Raw genomic sequence first — 23,475 nt, 5'->3', positions numbered from 1 at the left:
TTTTATGAGCTAACACCCACAAAATCTTATCGCACCATTATAGATTGAACTAATTGCTCTTCATCAAATACTTCTCATATAGTAGCCTACGTGAAACGGATAAAAACACGCTTCAATCACAAATATTTCGCTAAAAGATAACATGAATAAGAAGAAAGACGACCCTCGTAAATAAGGAACTATTACTCGTAAAAAATGAATGAATATATTACCTATAAAGCGCTCATAGCTTTTAGGGGGGCGAATTTGTGAAGCTCGATTGCTGCTTATATTACAGCAATGTTGAATTTTAATGTTTTGAATTTGAAAAGAAGGAAACTGGTGAGATTTAGAAATACAGAATTCGTTTAATTAATGTTGAATTGAAATGGGTTATTTCTTTGCCATTCCGCTGTGTTTCACAGGTGCGAATCAATTTAGGAAATATCCCTGGGGATAGGGGAGAAAGAATACTTCCCACGTATTCCCTGCGTGTCGTAGAAGGCGACTAAAAGGGAAGGGAGCGGGGGGCTGGAAATCCTCCCCTCTCTTTTTTTTTTTTCTTTTTTTCCCAAAAAGAAGGAACAGAGAAGGGGGCCAGGTGAGGATATTCCCTCTAAGGCCCAGTCCTCTGTTCTTAACACTACCTCGCTAACGCGGGAAATGGCGAATAGTATAAAAAAAAAAACGAGAAAAAGAATGAGTATGGGTGTGAGGAAGAAAGTGTGAAGTGAAATCGTCGACATACGAGAGAATAGGGTGAGGCTCAGCAAAGATCATTTATGGAGAGAACAAAGGCAAATGATAGGATGGAACCCTGAGGGACACCATTGTTAATTGGGTATGATGATGATATACCGCCATCAACGACTATTACAATGATACGACCGGAAAGATATGTTTGTCTGTTGAATTACAGTGGATTTGTGTACGATTTATGGTCTTTCAATGTAGCTTTCAGGTGCCACGGTGATTTCAATCAATATGGTAATGGCTTACTTGGCCTCCTGACTCCATGGTGACCGCCAACCTAATTGCAAACAAACCAGATATCCGTCAGACGTGGTTTGTAGCAACTCTTTCTTTAAGACCCTTTGTGACCCCATGTAATCCTTTTGCGCTACCGCTCACAGGATGAGCATGGGGTGCACAATAAATTTGGCAGGGTTACCGGCACAAATCAATCCCTTTAACTAGATACAGGAACAAACTCAGAGTTAATGAAACACTAACGTGTTACTGGATTTACAAATGTATGACGAGTAATGATTAAGAAATCAGCGTACCCTAAACAGACTTGACATGTTCTCTGTTATTTAAATGTTGTCTCTTTAATAAATGCAGTATGTCTCTTAAAGGACATCTTCCTTTCATCTTATTTCATTACATGTTACACGTAAATATCTCTCTTTAGTCTTAGAGCTTGGAAAATATTATATACATTCGTTTGGTAAAAATACTTTAACCTGTCTTTCTCTTAAGTCATATTAATTACCACCTCCAAATATAATTCAAGAGATACTTGATAACAATTAATTCAACTAATGGCGTCCAAGTTTCCTGACTGCCTTTAGCCGAGCCGTAAGCTGTTGCCATGACGACGGTGCTTGGGACTGGCCTTGGGTTGGACTTCAAGAGGAAGAGAAAGTGAAGATTACCAACATGAATCAACTTTCCAGGTGTCACGAAGAGTGCCGAGGTACGGGACGGATGCCTGCTACAGGTTAGTGGGAGCCATGTTGGCTAAACAGCCAGATTTTCTGTTTAAATGTCCCATTGACGTGATGTAAACAAACCACGACCACTTGTCACATCTTCAGCTGTTTACATGGGAAGGAAGTTGTAAACATTTGCTTATATTTTTCACATTTAAAAGGAAGTAATGTTCACTGATTATGTGTATGGTGCATTACCGGTACTTTCGAATTCCTGCAACAACAGGCTGCCATATGTGGTTAGTGGGTACACATGCAAATGTCAGTACGTCTTGTCCCAGTTATCATGAAACCAGGAGATAATTCACCTGGCAGTCATGGAAACTGCCCTTATCGACTTTGTTATTGCACAGATTGTGGCAAGATAAGCGATATCACGAAACCTTCAGTCTCGGTGAATGTTGAGGAACGAGTAATTCTGTTTCAGTGAACGCTTAGCCCCGAATACTGAGGTTTATTCTGATTATTTCATTTAGTGCTCAAGTTTAGAGATACCAAGCCCCATGATTAAAGGTTTGTGCCCTGCTACATTTTTTTACCATTTTGAACCTTATAACTACGGTGAATGGCCCATATAACACCTTCAGCTTACAAATGGAGAAATTTTGTTGGCTGAGACCAGACTTCATCAACTGTCATGTTTTAAAGTTAGATCACAGAATAAACACCCAGATAGATATAGCAGTAACATAAGCAGTGCTACACTTTCCCTCGATAAAGATAACACACTTGCAGCTTACAAGAGCAGGGAATGATTTAGAAGACTCAAATAAGAGTTAGTGGTCGTCTAAGACATTAATATTATTACCATACTAAGATCATGGAAATTTAAAGTTGATTATATGCTTTAAAAGTAACAATTTATATACGAGCTCAAACAATAGTCATGTCAGTGGATTTGTATACTTAACAGAGCTGTATTCCACCAACAGCAATCACTTTTAAGAATGCTAAGTTAAGTTAGTTTAGATTTTGTAGGTTGATATTGTCTTCATATTTATGTGCTTTAACAAAGTGAGTCGAAGCCAATCCAGGAAATGTAACGTAATTACACCCAGTTTAACCTAATATTATGTGGTTTTGTAGTCATCACCTTGTTGGTCATACTGCTTCATGATTCCAAAACGTAAACTCTAGAGTGTTCATCTTCTGTACTGTATTTCAAGCGAATTATGTCCAATCCTTGGATGAAAGGTTGTATATCATAAATGTCGCTGATGATGGTGCTTGGACGAAATGTTGTGTTATCATTCTGCTTTTGTTGTGAAAGTTAAGAATGACTCTTGGAAATTTGAAATATAACCATCCTTTTACTGTTGTGCAAAGTGCTTCAATGAATAGAAAAGACTATCCTGCTTAAGACTACAGTTACTATTATGTATATGGAATTATAGAATGATTGTTTTGATTATTTTGCTGATGTCACTGCGTAGCTGTACAGAACTTAGGTAAAGTCATGCCCTCTAAATGTGTACTGTATGTTTTTAACTAGAAACATTTGTTTTCAACAAGCTGAAGAAACTGGTAAGATACTAATTTTAGATGTATTCATGTATCAGTTATATATGTACCTCTTTTGGATTCTTTCATCTGGATGGAAAGTAAAGTTATCTAGAGGGAGTTTGGCAGTTTTATGTGTGGAAGTGGAAATGGACTTCATTTCATACTATAGGAGATCTCTGAACCACCTAGTCACACATATTCCTACTTTTGTACAATATCTTTTCCAGGTGTCTTGCATTCTTTGGCTCCCAGTCATCAGTCATGTCACTGTTGATGATGATACTGATACCAGTGAGAAAACTGTTAAGAGTCAGCAGCATTATGAGGCTAGATGTACGACTCAGACTGTGGGTGGGACTTGCTTCTGCTTATTTGATTTTTATGGGATTCGTTCACTTGCTGCACATCCCCTTAAGATCGAACACTCGTAAGTTTGCAATGAATACAGTATCTTTTTTTTTTTTTTTACGCTTTGGCCTTTTGTGATTTTTTTCTGATTTATCCCTATCTGTGTAAGAAAAAGCGGCCAGAGTCAAAACATTGAATCAGAAGGAGATATTTAGTGATTTCTTTGAAATATTAAGTACTACTGTGATTAGAATATTACAGATATATTACCTTCACCTTTGGCATTAAACTGTATATGATTTACAATGGTGATCTGATGGAAAAATACATTTACAATATGAGCAAAAAGGAATTAGTATAAGAAATGATTGCATATATCAGATTTTGTTGCTAAGTCAGCGATGAAACAGTGGTAGAGAATAGAAACTGTCCCGTCAGGCTCCCCAGTCTAAAGCACTGTTAATACATATCAGATATCCATTTCTAATGAATCCTTAGATTATTTCTGAGATATCCATAAACTAGAACCTTGCTACATTTCATTCCTGATTTTGTTTACACTACCTTGGATAGAGTATCTTTAGCTCACACTATTCTAGTTCAACAGAGCTACCCAAAAGTCAGAACCCATTTTCATCCTACATTTGTAGGTTCATTTTAGTCTAGAGTGGGGTGACTTTAGATTAAATTATTGAAAGAACTTTAATTTGATATCTGTGCTAGAGTTGAGAGCTGCTGCTTATTCTCTTTTCTGTCTAGGCTCAAGAAAATCACCAGACCATTCCTTTTTTTCTATCAACTGCATTTTGGCTTTCTTATGTGCTCTATCTAACTGTTTTGTCTCATTATGATAAATATTCTAATACAGTCAAGGAAATTCCAGTATGCTTGACTAATATGTATCCTGTCTTGGAAAACTTAAAATCGTAGGCATTGTCAGTGGAGTCAGAAAATATAATGCCCTGAGAAGCTTGTTAGTTTGGAGTATAGTTCTAAATTTAAGAATTACATTTTGTTCCTAGTTATAAATTTTTTACTTAATTATTGATTGTAGTTCATTCTCACTACGACTTGTCGGCTGAGGCTGTCATAGCAAAGCATCGTGAAGCTGTAAAGAGAGAGGCTGAGAAGTATGCTAAAGCTGCTCTACGAGATTCCAATGCTGGCCTGGAAACTTCTCAACAGATCTCATTACTGACAGAAACCTTCAAAAAGTTTGTTTATCAAGTACTTTGTTTTATTTGAAAATAATGACCTTTGTTTGCAGGTAGTATCAAGACAGAAAAAATTTGTGCCATGTAATATTAAACAATTAGTTATCAAATGTCAGGATGAGAATTTCAGATGAATAAATATAGCAGTAAACTGGAACAATAGATACTGTGTAGCAATATGTTTTCTTTGTTTTGCTCTGTCTCATAATAGTACCAGATTATCAGATGATTATCTTTTTCCATTTTTATAGTTCTTTTAAATTTGTTTTTCAGAGCTGACAGTAATGCTGATGGCCTCTTAGAATTGTCTGAATTGTCTTCATGGATCAGCTCTAAGATCAAAGAGCATCTCAATCTTGCCTTGAAGGAGAATATTTTCATGTTCACAGCAATAGACCAGAATCCAAGGAATGGTATGAAATTTGCCTTAACATTATCACTGGCTTGGACTTATTTCTTTGACTGTACGCACATTTTTCTGTCAAATGTATTAGTGAATTATGATCATTGCTTTTAAGTCACAAATTCATCTCATGTCCTCAATTCTTTCTAAAATTACATTAATCATTACACTGTGGAGGGACCCATACAGAATTACAAGCATAATGATCATAGCTTATTTTACATTTTTCCTTTCAGTCTTTAAACAAGCTCCTATGCTTTTTCCATCAGCTGATACTTTAATGTTATTATTATTATCATGTGACCCTAGGGCCCCTGTATATGGGGTTCCTGCAGCTATGAGGGCAAGCTCCAGGTAGGAGCATGATAAGGTTTGGCTCCTTTGGGGCAAGAACATTCTTAATGAAGCTGTACTCCTTTCTGTCCACATGATGATACAACTTCATTGATGGTGACTTCTCTCCCATAGCATTACTACATGCTTACAAAATCTGCCAACACCAGTATTTTAATATCATGTACTTAATCCACTTACTTTTATTGTTTCCTCTTTATTATCATATGTCTTACTTTTTTGAGTGTTAAAGTCGTGCTTAGAACCATCTTAGACTCTCTGTTTTGGAATTTCTGGTCTTCCTGTACATCACATTAATACTAAGGTATCAGGCTAGATTTATGACTTCTGTGCATGCATCTTACACTTATTTTCTTTTGTACCTTCTGTCTTCACATCCTTTCTTACTTACCCTTTCTCATTTCAGATTTGTTTGAAAACAAACAGAATGAAATTTGACATTATATATATATATATATATAGGGCATCTTTGGTTGCAGAGAATCTCAGGTTCCTTTTGATTGCACTGCCACTGAGTAGTAGTAGCTATACTGGCCCTTCTCAGGATTCTTGTCCATCAGTTAGACTTGACTCTTTCATCAGTCTTGTCACCAGCGTATGCAGCCTTCTTACTAATTTTCCACTTATTGCTTATCATCTTGCTTGTGCCCATCGTGGTTTTTTAGTTCTCTCTGAGATCTATGTATGCAGTGATGTTACCATTCTTTATCCACACATCTAATAAATCAACACCGTTAATTTGATTTTGAATGAGAAATTCATTCTTATTTCAACATCAAAATGTCTGTTGCTTGCCTTGTGAATTTTGAATCTCCAGAATTGAGTGTTATGTGGATCAAGATTTATCTTGTACCTACCACTGTTTTTCTGTTTTAGCTACTGCTTTCCTCACTGTACAAACTTTCGAACAACTGGTATCTTTGCCTAGTAAGATTCTTGCTACAAGGCCCTTAACATCCTTCCATAATCAACTACTGTACTTATGTTTAACCTTTTTTAAGGGCTGTGGACATATATGAATACATCTATCCAGTAAAGTACAAAGGACCTTTATGTGCAACCTCAAGTTTCCTGTCCTTGTTTGAATAGGCCATGCTTTCTGAAGGCATGTATAAATGCCAAATATCTATTTATCCACAAAAAAATTTTCAATCTTCTCAGGTACCCACAGCTAACCTTGGCAATAAGTTATATGGACATCTCACCAGGAAACGAAAATACAGGGGATATATATTTACATTTACATTTATATTTACATTTACCCACAACTTTCATGAGTTTGTTGATTCACAAATACTGTACCTTTTTGTTTAGTTGCAAAGGAGGCTTTGTTGTCATATATTTTGGAAAAAGCGAAGATGTATAGAACACCTTCCTTCCACCTCAGCTATCAGTGGACTGAACCAGGGCATGTGAAACGTCTGGGGTAAACCATAGAAAGGTCCATGGGGCATGGATTTATAGGGAGTTGTGGTTTGGTGCATTACGCATGACAGCTAGAGACTGAGTGTGAACAAATGTGGCCTTTTTTGTCTGTTTTTCTGGTGCTACCTTGCTGACGCAGTAGGTGGCAATGCTGTTTCCTTTGGGGAGGGGTGGTGCCAGGAATGGATGAAGGCAAGCGAGTATGAATATGTATATGTATATATAGTATTTGAACGTCATAGTTAAGCACATATGAATTTTATCATCTCAAATCAGATTTTGTGAACTCCATACAAAGCAATGAGATTTAACATTCTTAAGATGTAAAAGTCTAAGTTTTCCACATGTTACCATACTTTATTTGCTTAGATAATTAATTTTATCTCGCTTAAGTATACCTGTACTATACTGAATAAATGTCTTTTGTGACAACTATGTTCCATAGAAGAAAATTTTTTTTGAGTTTTGGTGTTTTAGCTGTGTGAGTATTGCTGTAGGCCTTATTAGTATTGCAGCTTTTAGGCAGAATTCTAATGGAAGTTAGTATTAAGAATGGAACAATGGATTGGAATATTTTGAGAGGAAAAAACTAATGGGTAGTAAGAGGTGATTAAAGGGAGAGGATAGTTAAGGGACCTGGAATCAAAAGTAACACCAAGGCCGAAGATGTTTATCCTTCACATCATACTTGCACATCCACATTTCATATCTCTACCATACTGGTAATTTGCATTCTGTCTTAACACTCATTTTTTTCCACCAATACCTCATGTACCACCTGCACTTTTGGCATTATGAACTTCTGTGAATTGATGACAAAGCACACCAAATAAACTTATTTCTTCTTGGTGTGTATAGGTCAAGTGTCTTGGGATGAGTTCCACCGATACTTCTTAAAGCAACATGGCTATGATGATAAGTACATTGAGGACCACAAGAAAGACCATAAAGGAATGCCCAGAGAACTAAAAGGTAAACATGACCCTTCTTGAATTTTCAATTGTTTACACACTTTTAAGGATCTGATATACTTTACATATCCAGAAGGCGTTGATGTATATTTTTTCTGAGAGACAATGTCATATTTTTTTTCTGAGGATGATGTAATGGGAAAAAGAGCAGTGCTCCATGGCTCTTTGTCTAGGGCAGATGAATGTTTTATATTCTTTTTTTTTCTTTGTCTTTAATGCCACAGCAGGGTAGTGCAAGAACTAAGCCTTTCACAAATAATCCTCACTTTGCTCCCTTTGTTCCTACAGTTAGAAAGGGATGATAAAGGAAGTGAGGGTTTCCAGCCCCTTTTTGTCACCATCTGTGGCAGATAAGAGATGCATGGGTTGTATTTTCCACCCTATCCACAAGGATGTCTTTTCAATATGTATTCAAAATAATATCATAGTATGAATTGCAGTGGCTTCCACCACTGCTTATAAGTGTATGATATAGATATCATCAAAAATGCAAACAAAGTACTGCCAGTAGGTACAAACTCTAGGTGGAAGTAGTAGCTAGGAATATTAGGTGGGAGCAGTTGGTATAAGTAGTCGGCTGGAACATTAGGTAGACATATTATGTAGAAGTATTCAGTAAGATCATAGGGTAAGAGCCTCTTAAAACACTGTACTAGAGTTGCCCTCTACCAGTAGCCTGTTAAGGGTGAGGCACTAAAAAGCCAAGAAGCATCATTAGAGTTCACCAGTTATGGATATTTATTTACTGTGGTCACCCCCTTGAGAGAGTTACTGAAGGGAACTGGCATCATAGATATAGTTATATAGATGGCTATTCTGAAGATACTTGCTAACGATTCAAGAGATGTGAAAGCTAGTCAGCATGGAACGTCATATGTGTTCATATGCATCAATCCCAAGTGCACACATGGGTTACAGGAATCAACTTCTGTATACTGGGATTATCTTGAAATTTCTTAGTATTTTCTTGGAAGACAGCAGGATGGATATGTCTTCATAAAGGGCAATCCTGCAACACAGAAACTTTATTTATCAAGTTGCTTTGGTGATTTTTTTACTAACAATTCAAGCAATAGCTTGTGTTTGATATGTTTTTGGATTATATCAAAAAATGTTGTACATATTAAGTTCTGTTATATTGAAGAAAGTATCTCAGTTTATTCCAGATGCAGAGGCATACACTATCTTGTTATCATCATCAACAGAGACCATCATGAGAGACAAGGCAGCTTGGTCAGAGGCTGCACGGAATGATCCTGAGCAACTATCCATTGATGAATTTTTGGCTTTCAGACATCCAGAGTCTTCCCATGCAACCATTCTAAACATTGTTGAAGAAACAATTGCTAGATTAGGTGAGATTTGTTATGTTACATATGTGTTGATACAGTCCTTCGTGTTTCTATATCGGAGATTCAATTACTACATTTCGAGCACATAAAACTAGATATCTTAATGTCTGCTGAGTAGTATATTTCCTCATCCTTTTCACTGCAGCCATTGAATATATCTGAGTAAAGATTTATACCGCATGACTCCAAAGTTCAAATTTATCCTATGTCTTACAAAAGACATTTTCTGTACTGGGTGATTCGGGAACATCCTTGTAACTCTGAAACAACTGCAACATGTGCACAGTTGCTAACAGGTGTGCTAGGCTGGGTTTCACTGATCACTTGGCAGGCAAGGCATTTGGTTTTCCTCATTTTAAGTTGATTTAGTTGCTGTATAGATACATTACACATGTGGACACATATATAAATAAAGATATATGTGCATGATTTAGGCCTTGTATTGACTTAGTTTTGCCCATATGTATAGTAATATTGGAGAATCCATGTTTTTTTTTTTTTTTTTTTTTTTTTTTTGCTTTGTCGCTGTCTCCCGCGTTTGCGAGGTAGCGCAAGGAAACAGACGAAAGAAATGGCCCAACCCGCCCCCATACACATGTATATACATTCGTCCACACACGCAAATATACATACCTACACAGCTTTCCATGGTTTACCCCAGACGCTTCACATGCCTTGATTCAATCCACTGACAGCACGTCAACCCCGGTATACCACATCGCTCCAATTCACTCTATTCCTTGCCCTCCTTTCACCCTCCTGCATGTTCAGGCCCCGATCACACAAAATCTTTTTCACTCCATCTTTCCACCTCCAATTTGGTCTCCCTCTTCTCCTCGTTCCCTCCACCTCCGACACATATATCCTCTTGGTCAATCTTTCATCACTCATTCTCTCCATGTGCCCAAACCATTTCAAAACACCCTCTTCTGCTCTCTCAACCACGCTCTTTTTATTTCCACACATCTCTCTTACCCTTACGTTACTTACTCGATCAAACCACCTCACACCACACATTGTCCTCAAACATCTCATTTCCAGCACATCCATCCTCCTGCGCACAACTCTATCCATAGCCCACGCCTCGCAACCATACAACATTGTTGGAACCACTATTCCTTCAAACATACCCATTTTTGCTTTCTGAGATAATGTTCTCGACTTCCACACATTCTTCAAGGCTCCCAGAATTTTCGCCCCCTCCCCCACCCTATGATCCACTTCCGCTTCCATGGTTCCATCCGCTGCCAGATCCACTCCCAGATATCTAAAACACTTCACCTCCTCCAGTTTTTCTCCATTCAAACTCACCTCCCAATTGACTTGACCCTCAACCCTACTGTACCTAATAACCTTGCTCTTATTCACATTTACTCTTAACTTTCTTCTTTCACACACTTTACCAAACTCAGTCACCAGCTTCTGCAGTTTCTCACAAGAATCAGCCACCAGCGCTGTATCATCAGCGAAGAACAACTGACTCACTTCCCAAGCTCTCTCATCCCCAACAGACTTCATACTTGCCCCTCTTTCCAAAACTCTTGCATTTACCTCCCTAACAACCCCATCCATAAACAAATTAAACAAACATGGAGACATCACACACCCCTGCCGCAAACCTACATTCACTGAGAACCAATCACTTTCCTCTCTTCCTACACGTACACATGCCTTACATCCTCGATAAAAACTTTTCACTGCTTCTAACAACTTGCCTCCCACACCATATATTCTTAATACCTTCCACAGAGCATCTCTATCAACTCTATCATATGCCTTCTCCAGATCCATAAATGCTACATACAAATCCATTTGCTTTTCTAAGTATTTCTCACATACATTCTTCAAAGCAAACACCTGATCCACACATCCTCTACCACTTCTGAAACCACACTGCTCTTCCCCAATCTGATGCTCTGTACATGCCTTCACCCTCTCAATCAATACCCTCCCATGTGTTTATTCTTAATTTTTTCTAAATATTTACATTTCTTCTATATGGTTTTTATTGAATTTTCTTGCATGATGTTGAAAATATAACTTCTTTCAGTTTTGAAAAAAGAATACAATTGTTCATTTATATTCTATTTTTTGTTGGGTAATTGACACTATATTTTTCTTCATTTTTCTGTTGAAATCATAATTTGTCACTATCAGGTATACTTTTTAAGGAATGTTGATGCCAGATACAGAAAGTATTACTTTTTTAATGTTGAGTTGCCAGTCTCATAAATTGGTACACACAAGTATTCAGCCATCAGCTGTATCTTGGAGAAGACTTTCCTGCCCCATAGATGAAGAACAGATCGAGCAAACTTTTCATGGTTTTGGTGAAGAAGAGAGATATGATCCAAACTGGAATTTTCCATGTGTTTAGATAAAACTAGTGGACAGTTATTGAGGGATTAAGGAAGATTAATGCTTAAAATCAATACTTAAGATTAGCTTTTCAAAAAGGGAAACTAAGACTTCAGAGGTTTGAGACTGGTGGGATAAAGAACTGAGCTAAAAAGAGTGTCATCATGGATAGGCTTCTTTCACCTTTACTGCTCTCAGCTCACCTGGAGCCTCATGGTCTGAGACTGATGGCATAGAGAACTGTGGGAACGTCATCATGGAGGATTCATGTAGATGGAGCTTTAGCAGGTGCTTGCAGCATTTTTTTTGATAGTTTACTCACACTACCTGTTTGGACATATTGTAATAACATCTTTTGTATGCATCAGGTATGACTTTAGCATTTTCTGTCAGGTACGTGCTTACCTTACTGATGTTAGCTATAAGGCTTTGACAGCATTATAAGTGAAATACATGGGTGAAGGGCAGGTGAAGATTTTAGCTCAATACTTTTCTCAAGCTGAAATCTGACCTTTTTCTATTTTCTTTTTCTCTATATTTAAGAGGTAATTTTTTAATTTGCAGTGTATGATTATTCATATTAAAAAGCAATACATTGTTCCTAAAGTGACTTTAGCCATTTCAAAGTTGTTGTTTTTTCTCAGATATTGATGGAGACAATAAACTGACTGAAGATGAGTTTTCTGATCCAGAGGTAAATGAGGTGCCAGATTATATGACTGTAGAACAGTACAGAAATGAACGCCTTAAGGAATTCAGAATTGCTGATGAAGATGAGAATGGCAAATTAGAAAGAAGGGAACTATTGGTATGTCAAGGTGTGCTGCATTTGGCACAGTGCATTTGTATATATATATATACCTAATAGATGTTATAGATAATGTATGATGTTGTTGCTCTTAACAAACAGGTTTTTAATAGAATTTCTTTGCAGAACCAGCCTCATACTAAAATGGACTTTAGATCAAATAGAAATCCTCAGTGTTAGTGCAGTAAAAAAACAGTGGTTATAGTTGATATAGATATTGTGTAACAGCATTTATTGAAAACAAGAATGCAAAGTGAGGTGACAGATGATGGGAATGGTAAGTGATATTGTTGAGAGGAGCTGGGATTAAGTTTTTATAGTGATTTACTGTGAAACCTTAGATAGGTAAAGTGATGGCAGACTCCTTGCATGGAATGAGGAAATTTATGAGGTAGCAGATGCTTTCCTGCCTTTTGGCTAAGCTCCATCTCTTACCCCAGATTATTTAAGTCATCCCCTCCACAAGATGTTTATGAACATTGGCAAATAAGTCAGCCTTTATCAGTGAAGAGGTCAGACAGACGTGGGTGTTTATTTCATTCCCAAGTATACTCAGGTCATCCATTAATAACTTTGCACTGATTCTAAGAAGTTTCTGACACTATTGGATTGCCTTTTTGGTGCTTTCCACCCATACGTTTGGAAGAAATCACCCCTTAGGGCAAAACTTATTCTGCAAATGGTTATATGACTGTCTCAGATGAATTTTGATTACTGCTGTATGCACACAATATATATATATATATATATATATTTTTTTTTTTTTTTTTTTTTTTTTTTTTTTATACTTTGTCGCTGTCTCCCGCGTTTGCGAGGTAGCGCAAGGAAACAGACGAAAGAAATGGCCCAACCCCCCCCCCCCATACACATCTACATACACACGTCCACACACGCAAATATACATACCTACACAGCTTTCCATGGTTTACCCCAGACGCTTCACATGCCTTGATTCAATCCACTGACAGCACGTCAACCCCTGTATACCACATGGCTCCAATTCACTCTATTCCTTGCCCTCCTTTCACCCTCCTGCATGTTCAGGCCCCGATCACACAAAATCTTTTTCACTCCATCTTTCCACCTCCAATTTGGTCTCCCTCTTCTCCTCGTTCCCTCCAACTCCGACACATATATCCTCTTGGTCAATCTTTCCTCACTCATTCTCTCCATGTGCCCAAACCATTTCAAAACACCCTCTTCTGCTCTCTCAACCACGCTCTTTTTATTTCCACACATCTCTCTTACCCTTACGTTACTTACTCGATCAAACCACCTCACACCACACATTGTCCTCAAACATCTCATTTCCAGCACATCCATCCTCCTGCGCACATCTCTATCCATAGCCCACGCCTCGCAACCATACAACATTGTTGGAACCACTATTCCTTCAAACATACCCATTTTTGCTTTCCGAGATAATGTTCTCGACTTCCACACATTTTTCAAGGCTCCCAAAATTTTCGCCCCCTCCCCCACCCTATGATCCACTTCCGCTTCCATGGTTCCATCCGCTGCCAGATCCACTCCCAGATATCTAAAACACTTCACTTCCTCCAGTTTTTCTCCATTCAAACTCACCTCCCAATTGACTTGACCCTCACCCCTACTGTACCTAATAACCTTGCTCTTATTCCCATTTACTCTTAACTTTCTTCTTCCACACACTTTACCAAACTCAGTCACCAGCTTCTGCAGTTTCTCACATGAATCATGCAAGAATATGCAAGAGTTTTGGAAAGAGGGGCAAGTATGAAGTCTGTTGGTGATGAGAGAGCTTGGGAAGTGAGTCAGTTGTTGTTCGCTGATGATACAGCGCTGGTGGCTGATTCATGTGAGAAACTGCAGAAGCTGGTGACTGAGTTTGGTAAAGTGTGTGGAAGAAGAAAGTTAAGAGTAAATGTGAATAAGAGCAAGGTTATTAGGTACAGTAGGGTTGAGGGTCAAGTCAATTGGGAGGTGAGTTTGAATGGAGAAAAACTGGAGGAAGTGAAGTGTTTTAGATATCTGGGAGTGGATCTGGCAGCGGATGGAACCATGGAAGCGGAAGTGGATCATAGGGTGGGGGAGGGGGCGAAAATTCTGGGGGCCTTGAAGAATGTGTGGAAGTCGAGAACATTATCTCGGAAAGCAAAAATGGGTATGTTTGAAGGAATAGTGGTTCCAACAATGTTGTATGGTTGCGAGGCGTGGGCTATGCATAGAGTTGTGCGCAGGAGGATGGATGTGCTGGAAATGAGATGTTTGAGGACAATGTGTGGTGTGAGGTGGTTTGATCGAGTGAGTAACGTAAGGGTAAGAGAGATGTGTGGAAATAAAAAGAGCGTGGTTGAGAGAGCAGAAGAGGGTGTTTTGAAGTGGTTTGGGCACATGGAGAGGATGAGTGAGGAAAGATTGACCAAGAGGATATATGTGTCGGAGGTGGAGGGAACGAGGAGAAGAGGGAGACCAAATTGGAGGTGGAAAGATGGAGTGAAAAAGATTTTGTGTGATCGGGGCCTGAACATGCAGGAGGGTGAAAGGAGGGCAAGGAATAGAGTGAATTGGAGCGATGTGGTATACCGGGGTTGACGTGCTGTCAGTGGATTGAATCAAGGCATGTGAAGCGTCTGGGGTAAGCCATGGAAAGCTGTGTAGGTATGTATATTTGCGTGTGTGGACGTATGTATATACATGTGTATGGGGGGGGTTGGGCCATTTCTTTCGTCTGTTTCCTTGCGCTACCTCGCAAACGCGGGAGACAGCGACAAAGTATAATAAATATAAATAAATATATATATATATATATATATATATATATATATATATATATATATATATATATATATATATATATATATATATATATATCAGGGACACCATTGTTTTGTTGTGTAGTGTTTCACAGGTTTCAGCAAGTGTTAAACTTCCATGAATGTATATTCTGGTTGTGAGTTTGTTTTTAAAGTTTATCAGGTTTTTTTATGTTAACAGAAATGGCATGGCAACTGAAGCCTTAATTAAATAACATACATTTGTCAGATTAGTTAGATGCTACCATCTATTAGATAACTTACATGAAACGATTTATATGAAAGTGATACTTTGCTTCAAATGCAGTTATTTTTTGAACATGGATATAGGTTTGATATTACACCTTGTCATTTCTGATTTTATTGACTTCCCCTCCATCTGCTTTGCAAGGTGTAACAAGAAGTATTTGTGTCCAAAAAACAGTTCAGTACATTTGATATAACTATCTTGAGTGAGTGAGGTGAATGCTGAACGGGAAGTTATAGATCCGATTAGAATTTTACCGCCACTGTTATCCTTTTTGATTTTACTATTCTCAATATTCACGAGATTCCCAGACCAGTCATGGTAATAAAGAAAATTACTCATGCATGATCAACCCCTTTCTTCACATATATGTTTGCATATTCATTTTAGAATTACATTAGCTATTCATATATGTGTCACCTATATATAAGGTTAGATCAGATAAGGCAGTAGCTAAAGGGAAAGCTGTCCATTATTTTTCTCACTAGATTGAAACTGTCATACAGTTTTGCCACCCATATGAAAACAATGCTTAGATTTGACATATTGATATGTTCTTTCCATTTATTGAAATATTATTTGAAAGAAAACAGCTTAAAAGTATTCAGTATGCATAAAACCCTCCACAGAAATGACAAATTTAGCCCCTTCCCTCAAAAAAAAATATCCTTTAATTCACAATGCTAAATTTGCATTACTCCTTAGTTTGTTTCACTGTGGATTGGTCTTTGTGAAGTTCGATTAAAAAATCGTATCATCAGTCATTTAGGGTGATTCTTGGCAGTCTGCCAGAGGGAATATGCTGCAGCATATTTCATAAGTATAGCCCTTTCATACTTGATTCACAGATGTATGTTTAATCTTGTAAGTCAACCTTTCCTCACTATAGAGTTGATATTGCATAAGTATTGATACTGTACCACAGTCCTCTTTTGTACTTCCTTTGCTGAGCTCTACCATATTTCATCATTTGACATTTATTATATGCCCCCCCCATGCTCGTATCTGCACATTTACTCCTGATTCAAAAGCGGTGTTTCAGCATCCACATCATTCTCCTTCAACAAACCTATGAAATATTTCTCTCAGCTTATGGTCACATTCTTAGTAGTTGATGATGTTGATATTTATTCCAACAGCGCTACATAGATCCACGTAATGTGCACCATGCAGAGAAAGAGGCAGTCAATCTCTTAAGTGGAGGAGACACCAACCAAGATGGAGTGCTCACTCTGATTGAGGTTCTTGCTCAGAGGGAAATGTTTATGAGCAGCAAGATGGTTGATGCTGCAAAGAGCTTCCATGATGAGTTCTGATTTTTTTTTCTTCATATTCTTGTAAGAATTATGAAATAGCTCTTTAACCACTTTCATCTGTGCAGGGAACATAAGAAAATTGCATGGAGGCAAGTGATTTTGGAAAAAATCTCTTGTGAACAGTGAATTAAAAAGATCATCAAGACCCATGCAATATCTTACATGAGTATAAGTTGAAAGCTAGTGCCACAAAACTGATCAGAAGCTTGTGTTTTACATATCAATATAGGCATTAGACAGCAGGATTGTAGGGAATTTTTTTGCCATTTTTTCCATGAAGTATAATATGCAGAATATTATATAGAGAAGGAATTCATATTTGCTTTATTAAGAAGTCTAAATTGATGTAAACATTGTCCAGAATTCTGCTGGAAAGATAAATGATTCTGTCACCAGGTATTAGAATGTAATACCTAAATTAGTTTTAGCGTTTTGGATCAGATATTGCTTCTTATTGAGCACAAGTGTGATTCACAGAACTGGAAATCATACAGCTTTCTTTTCTAGAGGTTACAGACAAACTCTTATCATGTCCTTCCACCTCTGAAAGGTAATTCATTGTCTTAATCTGTTGAGTCTTAGATTAGAGTTGTAGAATGCACTCTGTATGGATACTGTAGGTCAGATTTCAGTAGAAATACAAGCAAGTTAAACTGCTTCATTGGCATAGTCACACAGCACCTGACAGACTACTATGGTCCACTGACAGTGTGAGCATTGGCTACTGAACGATTGTCCAGTTCATGAGCCACTACCTTCCCTCTGCAGCTGGACTGCAGAGCTTTTTTACCTGTTAAGCTTTTCCTGATTCCTGCAGTCTATTGTCCTCAGAGAAGCATGCATGTCTGTCATTACTTGAAGAATAGGTGTTTCTCTTTTAAAGCAAATTGACTTGATGTGGATAACATCAACATTCGTGCCTTTTTATTATTCATTTAAAAAAAGAATAAATCTGCTTATGGAAATATGTTATGGATTATTCTTGCAAGGATAATGGGAATGTTCTTCCCTCTCCCATTTCCATTCTTTATTAGGCCATTAATCTTCTCAAAATCACAAACTCTGATTAGAATCACATCAGAACATTTGGAGAACTTTTTCAAAATGTAAAGGTCTAGCAAATGATATCATCTAATGGGTATTAGCTAAAATTATTCTGTTTAAGGATCTCAGCTGCATGATTCACTGTACTGACAAAAAATTAAGTAACACATGCTTGTATAAGGCTGATTCTTAAAGAAAATGGGTGTAAAAAGCAGTACTATTATTTTCAAAACAAGTTGATAATTCAACAAACAATTAGCAAGCAAATGTACACTCTTTTGGGGTTTGAAGTTCTTTGATGAGCCTGTACTCCCAGTGGTGTAGCCTCGACATAAATGACTTTTTAGTTGCAGTATAATCTCGAGCAGGTTGAGTACAGGAACACCTCTTTTCTCCCCAACTGACTCCATATGGTTGTCTCCTGTAAAATGCCTTCTGATTGTCTGTGAGGATGTAATGGACTAAGAAAGGTATAAAAATAAAGTGATAGTATCAGCATGGTCATTCAAGAATGCTGAATTTTAATCAGTAATCTTTTCCAAAATGGACATTTTTATAAGTTAGTGTGACAACATTTTGGAATTTCATCATCAGTGAAGTGTACAGATCCTAAGGTGTGAAGCAAGCATTTTAATTTACAGTTTGTGTCATAACTCATTTGCAAATAGAATTGCTAGGGTTTCCCATCTTAGGTCAGCTGCATAGCAAGGTTGATTTAAGGGGCATATTATCATGTAACATGAATGCTTTGCTTGGAAGTAAACGTCAATCCCCGAGCTGTAGCTCAAGTGTTTTATATTTCAGCAAATATTTTGTTGAATCGAGATTTTCACATTATTATTCAGATTTCATTGTTTTGTCATACGAATGTTGGAAACATGCTTTAAAGCATTAGCATTTCAGAAGATTCCATATGTAACAGTTTTGTTTGTATAGTTTAGATGTTTTTGTTTATTATAAATAGCTCTTGATTACATTGTCAGTCGATTTGTTTTCTCTGTACTTTATTCTCTTATACTATAAATTGGGTAATGCAGCAGCTACTTCAAATATCACAAGCTTTGTCCTTCTCTGTATGCTTACCCATCATATGATCCATCCACATCTCATAAGCTCTACTCACTCGTGTCAGGCATTATTTCTACATTTGTTCTTTCCTCATATCTGGTCTACAGTAGAATCAATCATTTTCTTCATCTTTCTTAGCATAACTTTAACCCACCACCTTACTTCCTCATTTCCCAATCTCTTAAACAATTTACGAAACAGCCAACATTTTATACAGATGCAAGGGTGTGGTTTGCACCAATTGACCCCTCATTGCATAAGGTTAAACTAACCTGATTGCTAACATTTTGCCTTTATTCTCAATGGAAATTCTTTGGCTTACCTGCCTTAAAACTGTCCAATATCTCAGCATCCACTTTACCATCTTTGCCAGATTTTAATGAAATACCCAAAAATGCAAGATCTATTTTCCTCTTCATCTCTTCTGTCATCCACCTGTGTTTCATATCCTGAATCCCCATTTCTCAAACACATCTTCTGTACTCTTGTTTGCATTTATATCTGCATTTCTTTTTTGAAACCCCACCCCAAAATCTTTTATGATTGTGTGCAGGTTTTAGACGCATGAAAAATTTGGGTATTATTTTTAGCAAGGTTCCTGGAAAGGAAAATGAGGTAGAGGTGAAGAAAGAAAATCAGATTTTTATACAATTACAGATAGAAAAAAGACAGACCTACACAACACTTTTATACTAGAGAAACAGGTGAATGGAGATGTGTAAAGTGAGAAAATAGAAGCAGTTACATTAGAAAAGGAGCTCATGTACCATTTAATTTTGAGTGTAGGTTATGTGTGATTGTTATGAGAGACTCTGAGTACCTGATCCACTCCTCATGAAATATGGAGCAGCTATAATGATGAATAGAATAGATACATATGAAAATATTGATTGTAATAGTAATGCACATAGTAAGCTGCACAGTGAGGAACAAGGAACTCAGAGGGTGATGGCATCTGTTAAAGGAAGAGGTCAACAAAGCACAAGATAGAATACTGAGGTGGCATGGTCATGTGGAGACAATGATTTCAGTTGCTTATTTAGGTGTAGGAAGTAGAGCAGTTGTAGAAAACAGCTGAAGAAAAGCATGAAGGACTGAGTGGACTGGATGAATGTATTTTGTGTGAAAGAGATTCTGCATAAGCTACTTAAATATGTAGTAGAAAGTATGGATGATGTAGACAGGCAAATGAAAAATATGTAAATCTGCTGTAAAGTTGAAGCTTAAGTAACTGTTAGATTGTACCTGTAGTGTTGAAATAGAAATTGTGCAATAACCATACTGAAGGTTTTCGTACTAAAAATGATCAGGGAAAAGTAATTGTTGTGTTGTTAGGTAAATTACCCATTGTAGTTTTTTATGTCCTTCAGTATTACATGAAGTGCAAGTGAAATTTTCATTACTGTTCTTGAAAATATTGTTGTATTTTATATATATATATATATTGTATACAAAGAAAAATGTTTTTGATATTTGCATGATGTATGTCATATTATTTTTACATAGTAATGGTAAAACTGTGTTGACTGCAACCATTTTTGCCATAATTGTTATTATGGTAATTTTCTGCAGAGTTGGATGGTGACCAGGTAAATTCAAATACACCTGTCTTGAAACCAAGGTCATATAGTAACTTGCTTTGTTTTCATCATAAGAAATTTTTCAGTCCACTGAATGTTATATGCTATTTTCTAATAGATTATGTTTACAGAATCGTCTTTAGCACCTTAGTTACCAACCATCTCCACTCATTCCTGTATAAGACCTAAAACTTACACATAGAACAATTGATGAAGAATTCTGCAAGTTGATTTAGCATTCACAAAAATGAAGCATTTGTTTACTGTTTGCTCTAAGGGAGATGAAGCCAGAAAAAGAAATGGAGACAGCAAATTTTAAAGAATGGTATATGCTCATGAGCATATGTAGCTCAGCAACAAGCACACCTGCATTGTGACTCTTCCCATGGGAAATGGCCTTCACTTAGAGAAAAGATACCCTCTTAACTTCAGCCACAGTTGTGCTTTGAATACTAATCAAGTTCAGTTAATGTACTACAAGAAACCTGGAATTTGGACTATCTTAGAACACCTAGGATAGAAACTGGATCTTTGACTTACTAACAACTAAGTTGACAATATCAGCTTTAATATCAGAGGTAAGATGCTTTTGCATATGTGAAAAAAAACTGCCAAAGTACATTATGATCTGAAGCCTTCCTGCTTAGGATGAAATTCACATCTCAAGTTATAAAGCTTCCCATACAGACAATCATTTTTATTGTATCCTGGTACAGTTTTTGATAATTGTCTAAGAAATGTAAGTGCTTTGACAGAATTGAATTCATATAACAAAACCAAATAATTGTTTCATGCTTAATTATATCAGTTTGTTACCTTAGTCCATAAAAGATATATAGAATTTTGTTTTTGAATTGTGCTTTTAAAAGTTTAGTTCTAAGCTATAAAAGTACCAGAGTTGCATTCTATGAAATTTATGCTAAGCTGATTAGGCTTCAGATTCAAAAAGACTTCATCATCCTATATGTGTACCTTTTGGGGTTTTTTCCAGACAGCGACTAAATATGATAAAAGAAATATATATATATATTTCCATAATATGTTGTTCATTTGAGAAGCTTATATTTTAGGAAAATGTTTTTCATAAACTCGCCATGATTGGCAAAAATTTATAACTAATTTTTTTGGTTTGGATGATACACTTGCTTTTGTGAGTATTCTTTTTATTTTACTGATACATGTCAGCATCCTTTGTAAGTGACTGTTCATTACACAAGGGAAACCTATATTGATGCAAAAGAGGATATTTTCTGTGGAATTATGAAGAGTCACTTTTATGAGACGCATTCCTCCTTCCAGTCTCCCTTCATGAATAATTGCCATCGTTGACTTGCATTCTGTGTATAGACTGGCTTTACAGGAGAATGCAGGTAGATAGGGAAATGATGTATGCTGCAGTGCCAGTTGTGATCTAAGTTACAAGTTTTTCTTGCATTTTCAGAACAGACCCAACCATGAAGCCTTTTCAGGATTTTTAGTATTCTTTTAAGTGATTATCCACACAACCAGGGAAGATATCTTATGTATTAAAGTAAGTGTCCTTTATTATTTTATTTCTTATACTTCTCTCACTTAAGCAATCACATTATCCTTGATTTAATCAAATGAAGGAGATAAGGAAAAAAGGTTACCATAACTACTCCAAGACAATTTTATCACCATATTTGACTGAAAATTTTAAATTCATGGAATGGTTAGAAACAATTACTTCTTCAAGGGAGCATTCTTCTCTAGGTGTAGAAATTAGTGAATTTTAATAGATAGTTGTTGAAGAGTCCTCATGCCAAGATTTCCCATTTACTTAGCTAAAGAAAATATGTACCCAATTATGAGTCAGCTTATGTACTCTTGGAATCATCACAAAGTCGTAACCCGTTCAGACGTATACAAATAATTTTTCAGAAAGGTCTTCCCAATTTTGATAGTTTTGGTACAGCTACAGTTGCATTAAATGTGTATTTATGTATACTATAGAAAGCTATACGTAAAGTAATTGTACTAATCACTATCGAGACAAAAACACTTTTCAGTTATGTGAGGCTGTTTCATTCATTATTTGTTTCAGAAAAAGCTGGTAATGGATTGAGAATAGTATCTTCATATGTTAGACTTTTATAATCCATTTTACTTTATTTCTGGTGAAATTTGGTTTGAAATGTGGACAGGCTTAAATGTACTCAGCATCTACCAGTATGAAGCTTTAATTCTTTTTTTAATTTGTGTGTGCACCAGTACCAGTTGCTATTTTGAGGTTCACCATAATCTATGATATGAATAACAGAAATTGTGAGTCTCACCAATATGAATGAGGTATTATTGAGCTGTAATTACAAAATGTTCAGACTTGTTGCAGGCTTGAATAGTAAAGGAGTTAAAGGCACATGCTCAGTTAATGAAATAGGTATTGCAAGTCTAAGCCATATCTTATGAAACAAGATTGCATTACCGTACATAACTTTACCCAAATGCATGTGTGATTGGGAATGGGCATAGCTCCTTTATGTACAAGCATTTTTTTTTTTTTTCTACAAATGCCGTAGAAGGCAACTGCAAACCATTTTTTTACTCACACATCATGCTTGTATGAAATTTCACTTCTTTGTGTTAGTACACACACATGCTTTAGACTTACAGATCAATTGTACTATCCACCCAAAGATTGGGAAAGGGTATATATATATCATACGTACTTCCAGACTATGAAATTATCGAGCAAATTTATTCATGCATTTTGTTCTTCAATATATGCTAGTGTAAATGGGTTGATACCACATTTACTTAAATAGTAATGTTTTGGGTAGACTATTATGCTTCTTTTCTGTTGCTAAATAGAATACCACTAACCTATATTTTATGCCTAAACATAAAGCAATCTTAAAAAAAGAGACCTTGATCTTAGGTGTCAGCATTATTTTGGTTGTCCATGATACCCTCTGTGATATTATTAGAAATAAAATTCTCTGATAGATTAACTCAAACTTTTTAACACCTCTGT

The 23,475-nt window shown here is 36.6% G+C and overlaps 1 protein-coding gene across 4 annotated transcripts; it reads left to right on the top strand.

Moving 5' to 3' along the window:
* The first annotated feature begins 1,548 nt into the window (after positions 1-1,548).
* myd (stromal cell derived factor mayday) lies at positions 1,549-23,452 on the top strand. 4 transcript variants are annotated; one of them, XR_011714082.1, is made up of 9 exons: positions 1,549-1,702; positions 3,425-3,624; positions 4,600-4,759; positions 5,033-5,172; positions 7,800-7,913; positions 9,118-9,267; positions 12,267-12,430; positions 16,612-21,058; positions 21,922-23,452. XR_011714082.1 is itself a non-coding variant. In XM_071673508.1 (8 exons), the coding sequence occupies exons 2-8, from the start codon at positions 3,459-3,461 to the stop codon at positions 16,786-16,788; spliced, it is 1,071 nt and encodes a 356-aa protein (XP_071529609.1). In that variant the 5' UTR covers positions 1,549-1,702; positions 3,425-3,458; the 3' UTR covers positions 16,789-23,452. The 4 variants fall into 4 exon arrangements, 3 of the variants coding, with proteins under 3 accessions (XP_071529609.1, XP_071529611.1, XP_071529610.1); XM_071673508.1 differs by having other exon boundaries at positions 16,612-23,452; XM_071673510.1 differs by having other exon boundaries at positions 1,593-1,678; positions 16,612-23,452.
* Positions 23,453-23,475: the final 23 nt, after the last annotated feature.

This window comes from Panulirus ornatus, chromosome 19, assembly GCF_036320965.1.
Source record: "Panulirus ornatus isolate Po-2019 chromosome 19, ASM3632096v1, whole genome shotgun sequence".
Taxonomy (NCBI): Eukaryota; Metazoa; Arthropoda; class Malacostraca; order Decapoda; family Palinuridae; genus Panulirus; species Panulirus ornatus.
This window is presented reverse-complemented; position numbering and strand designations above follow the sequence as displayed.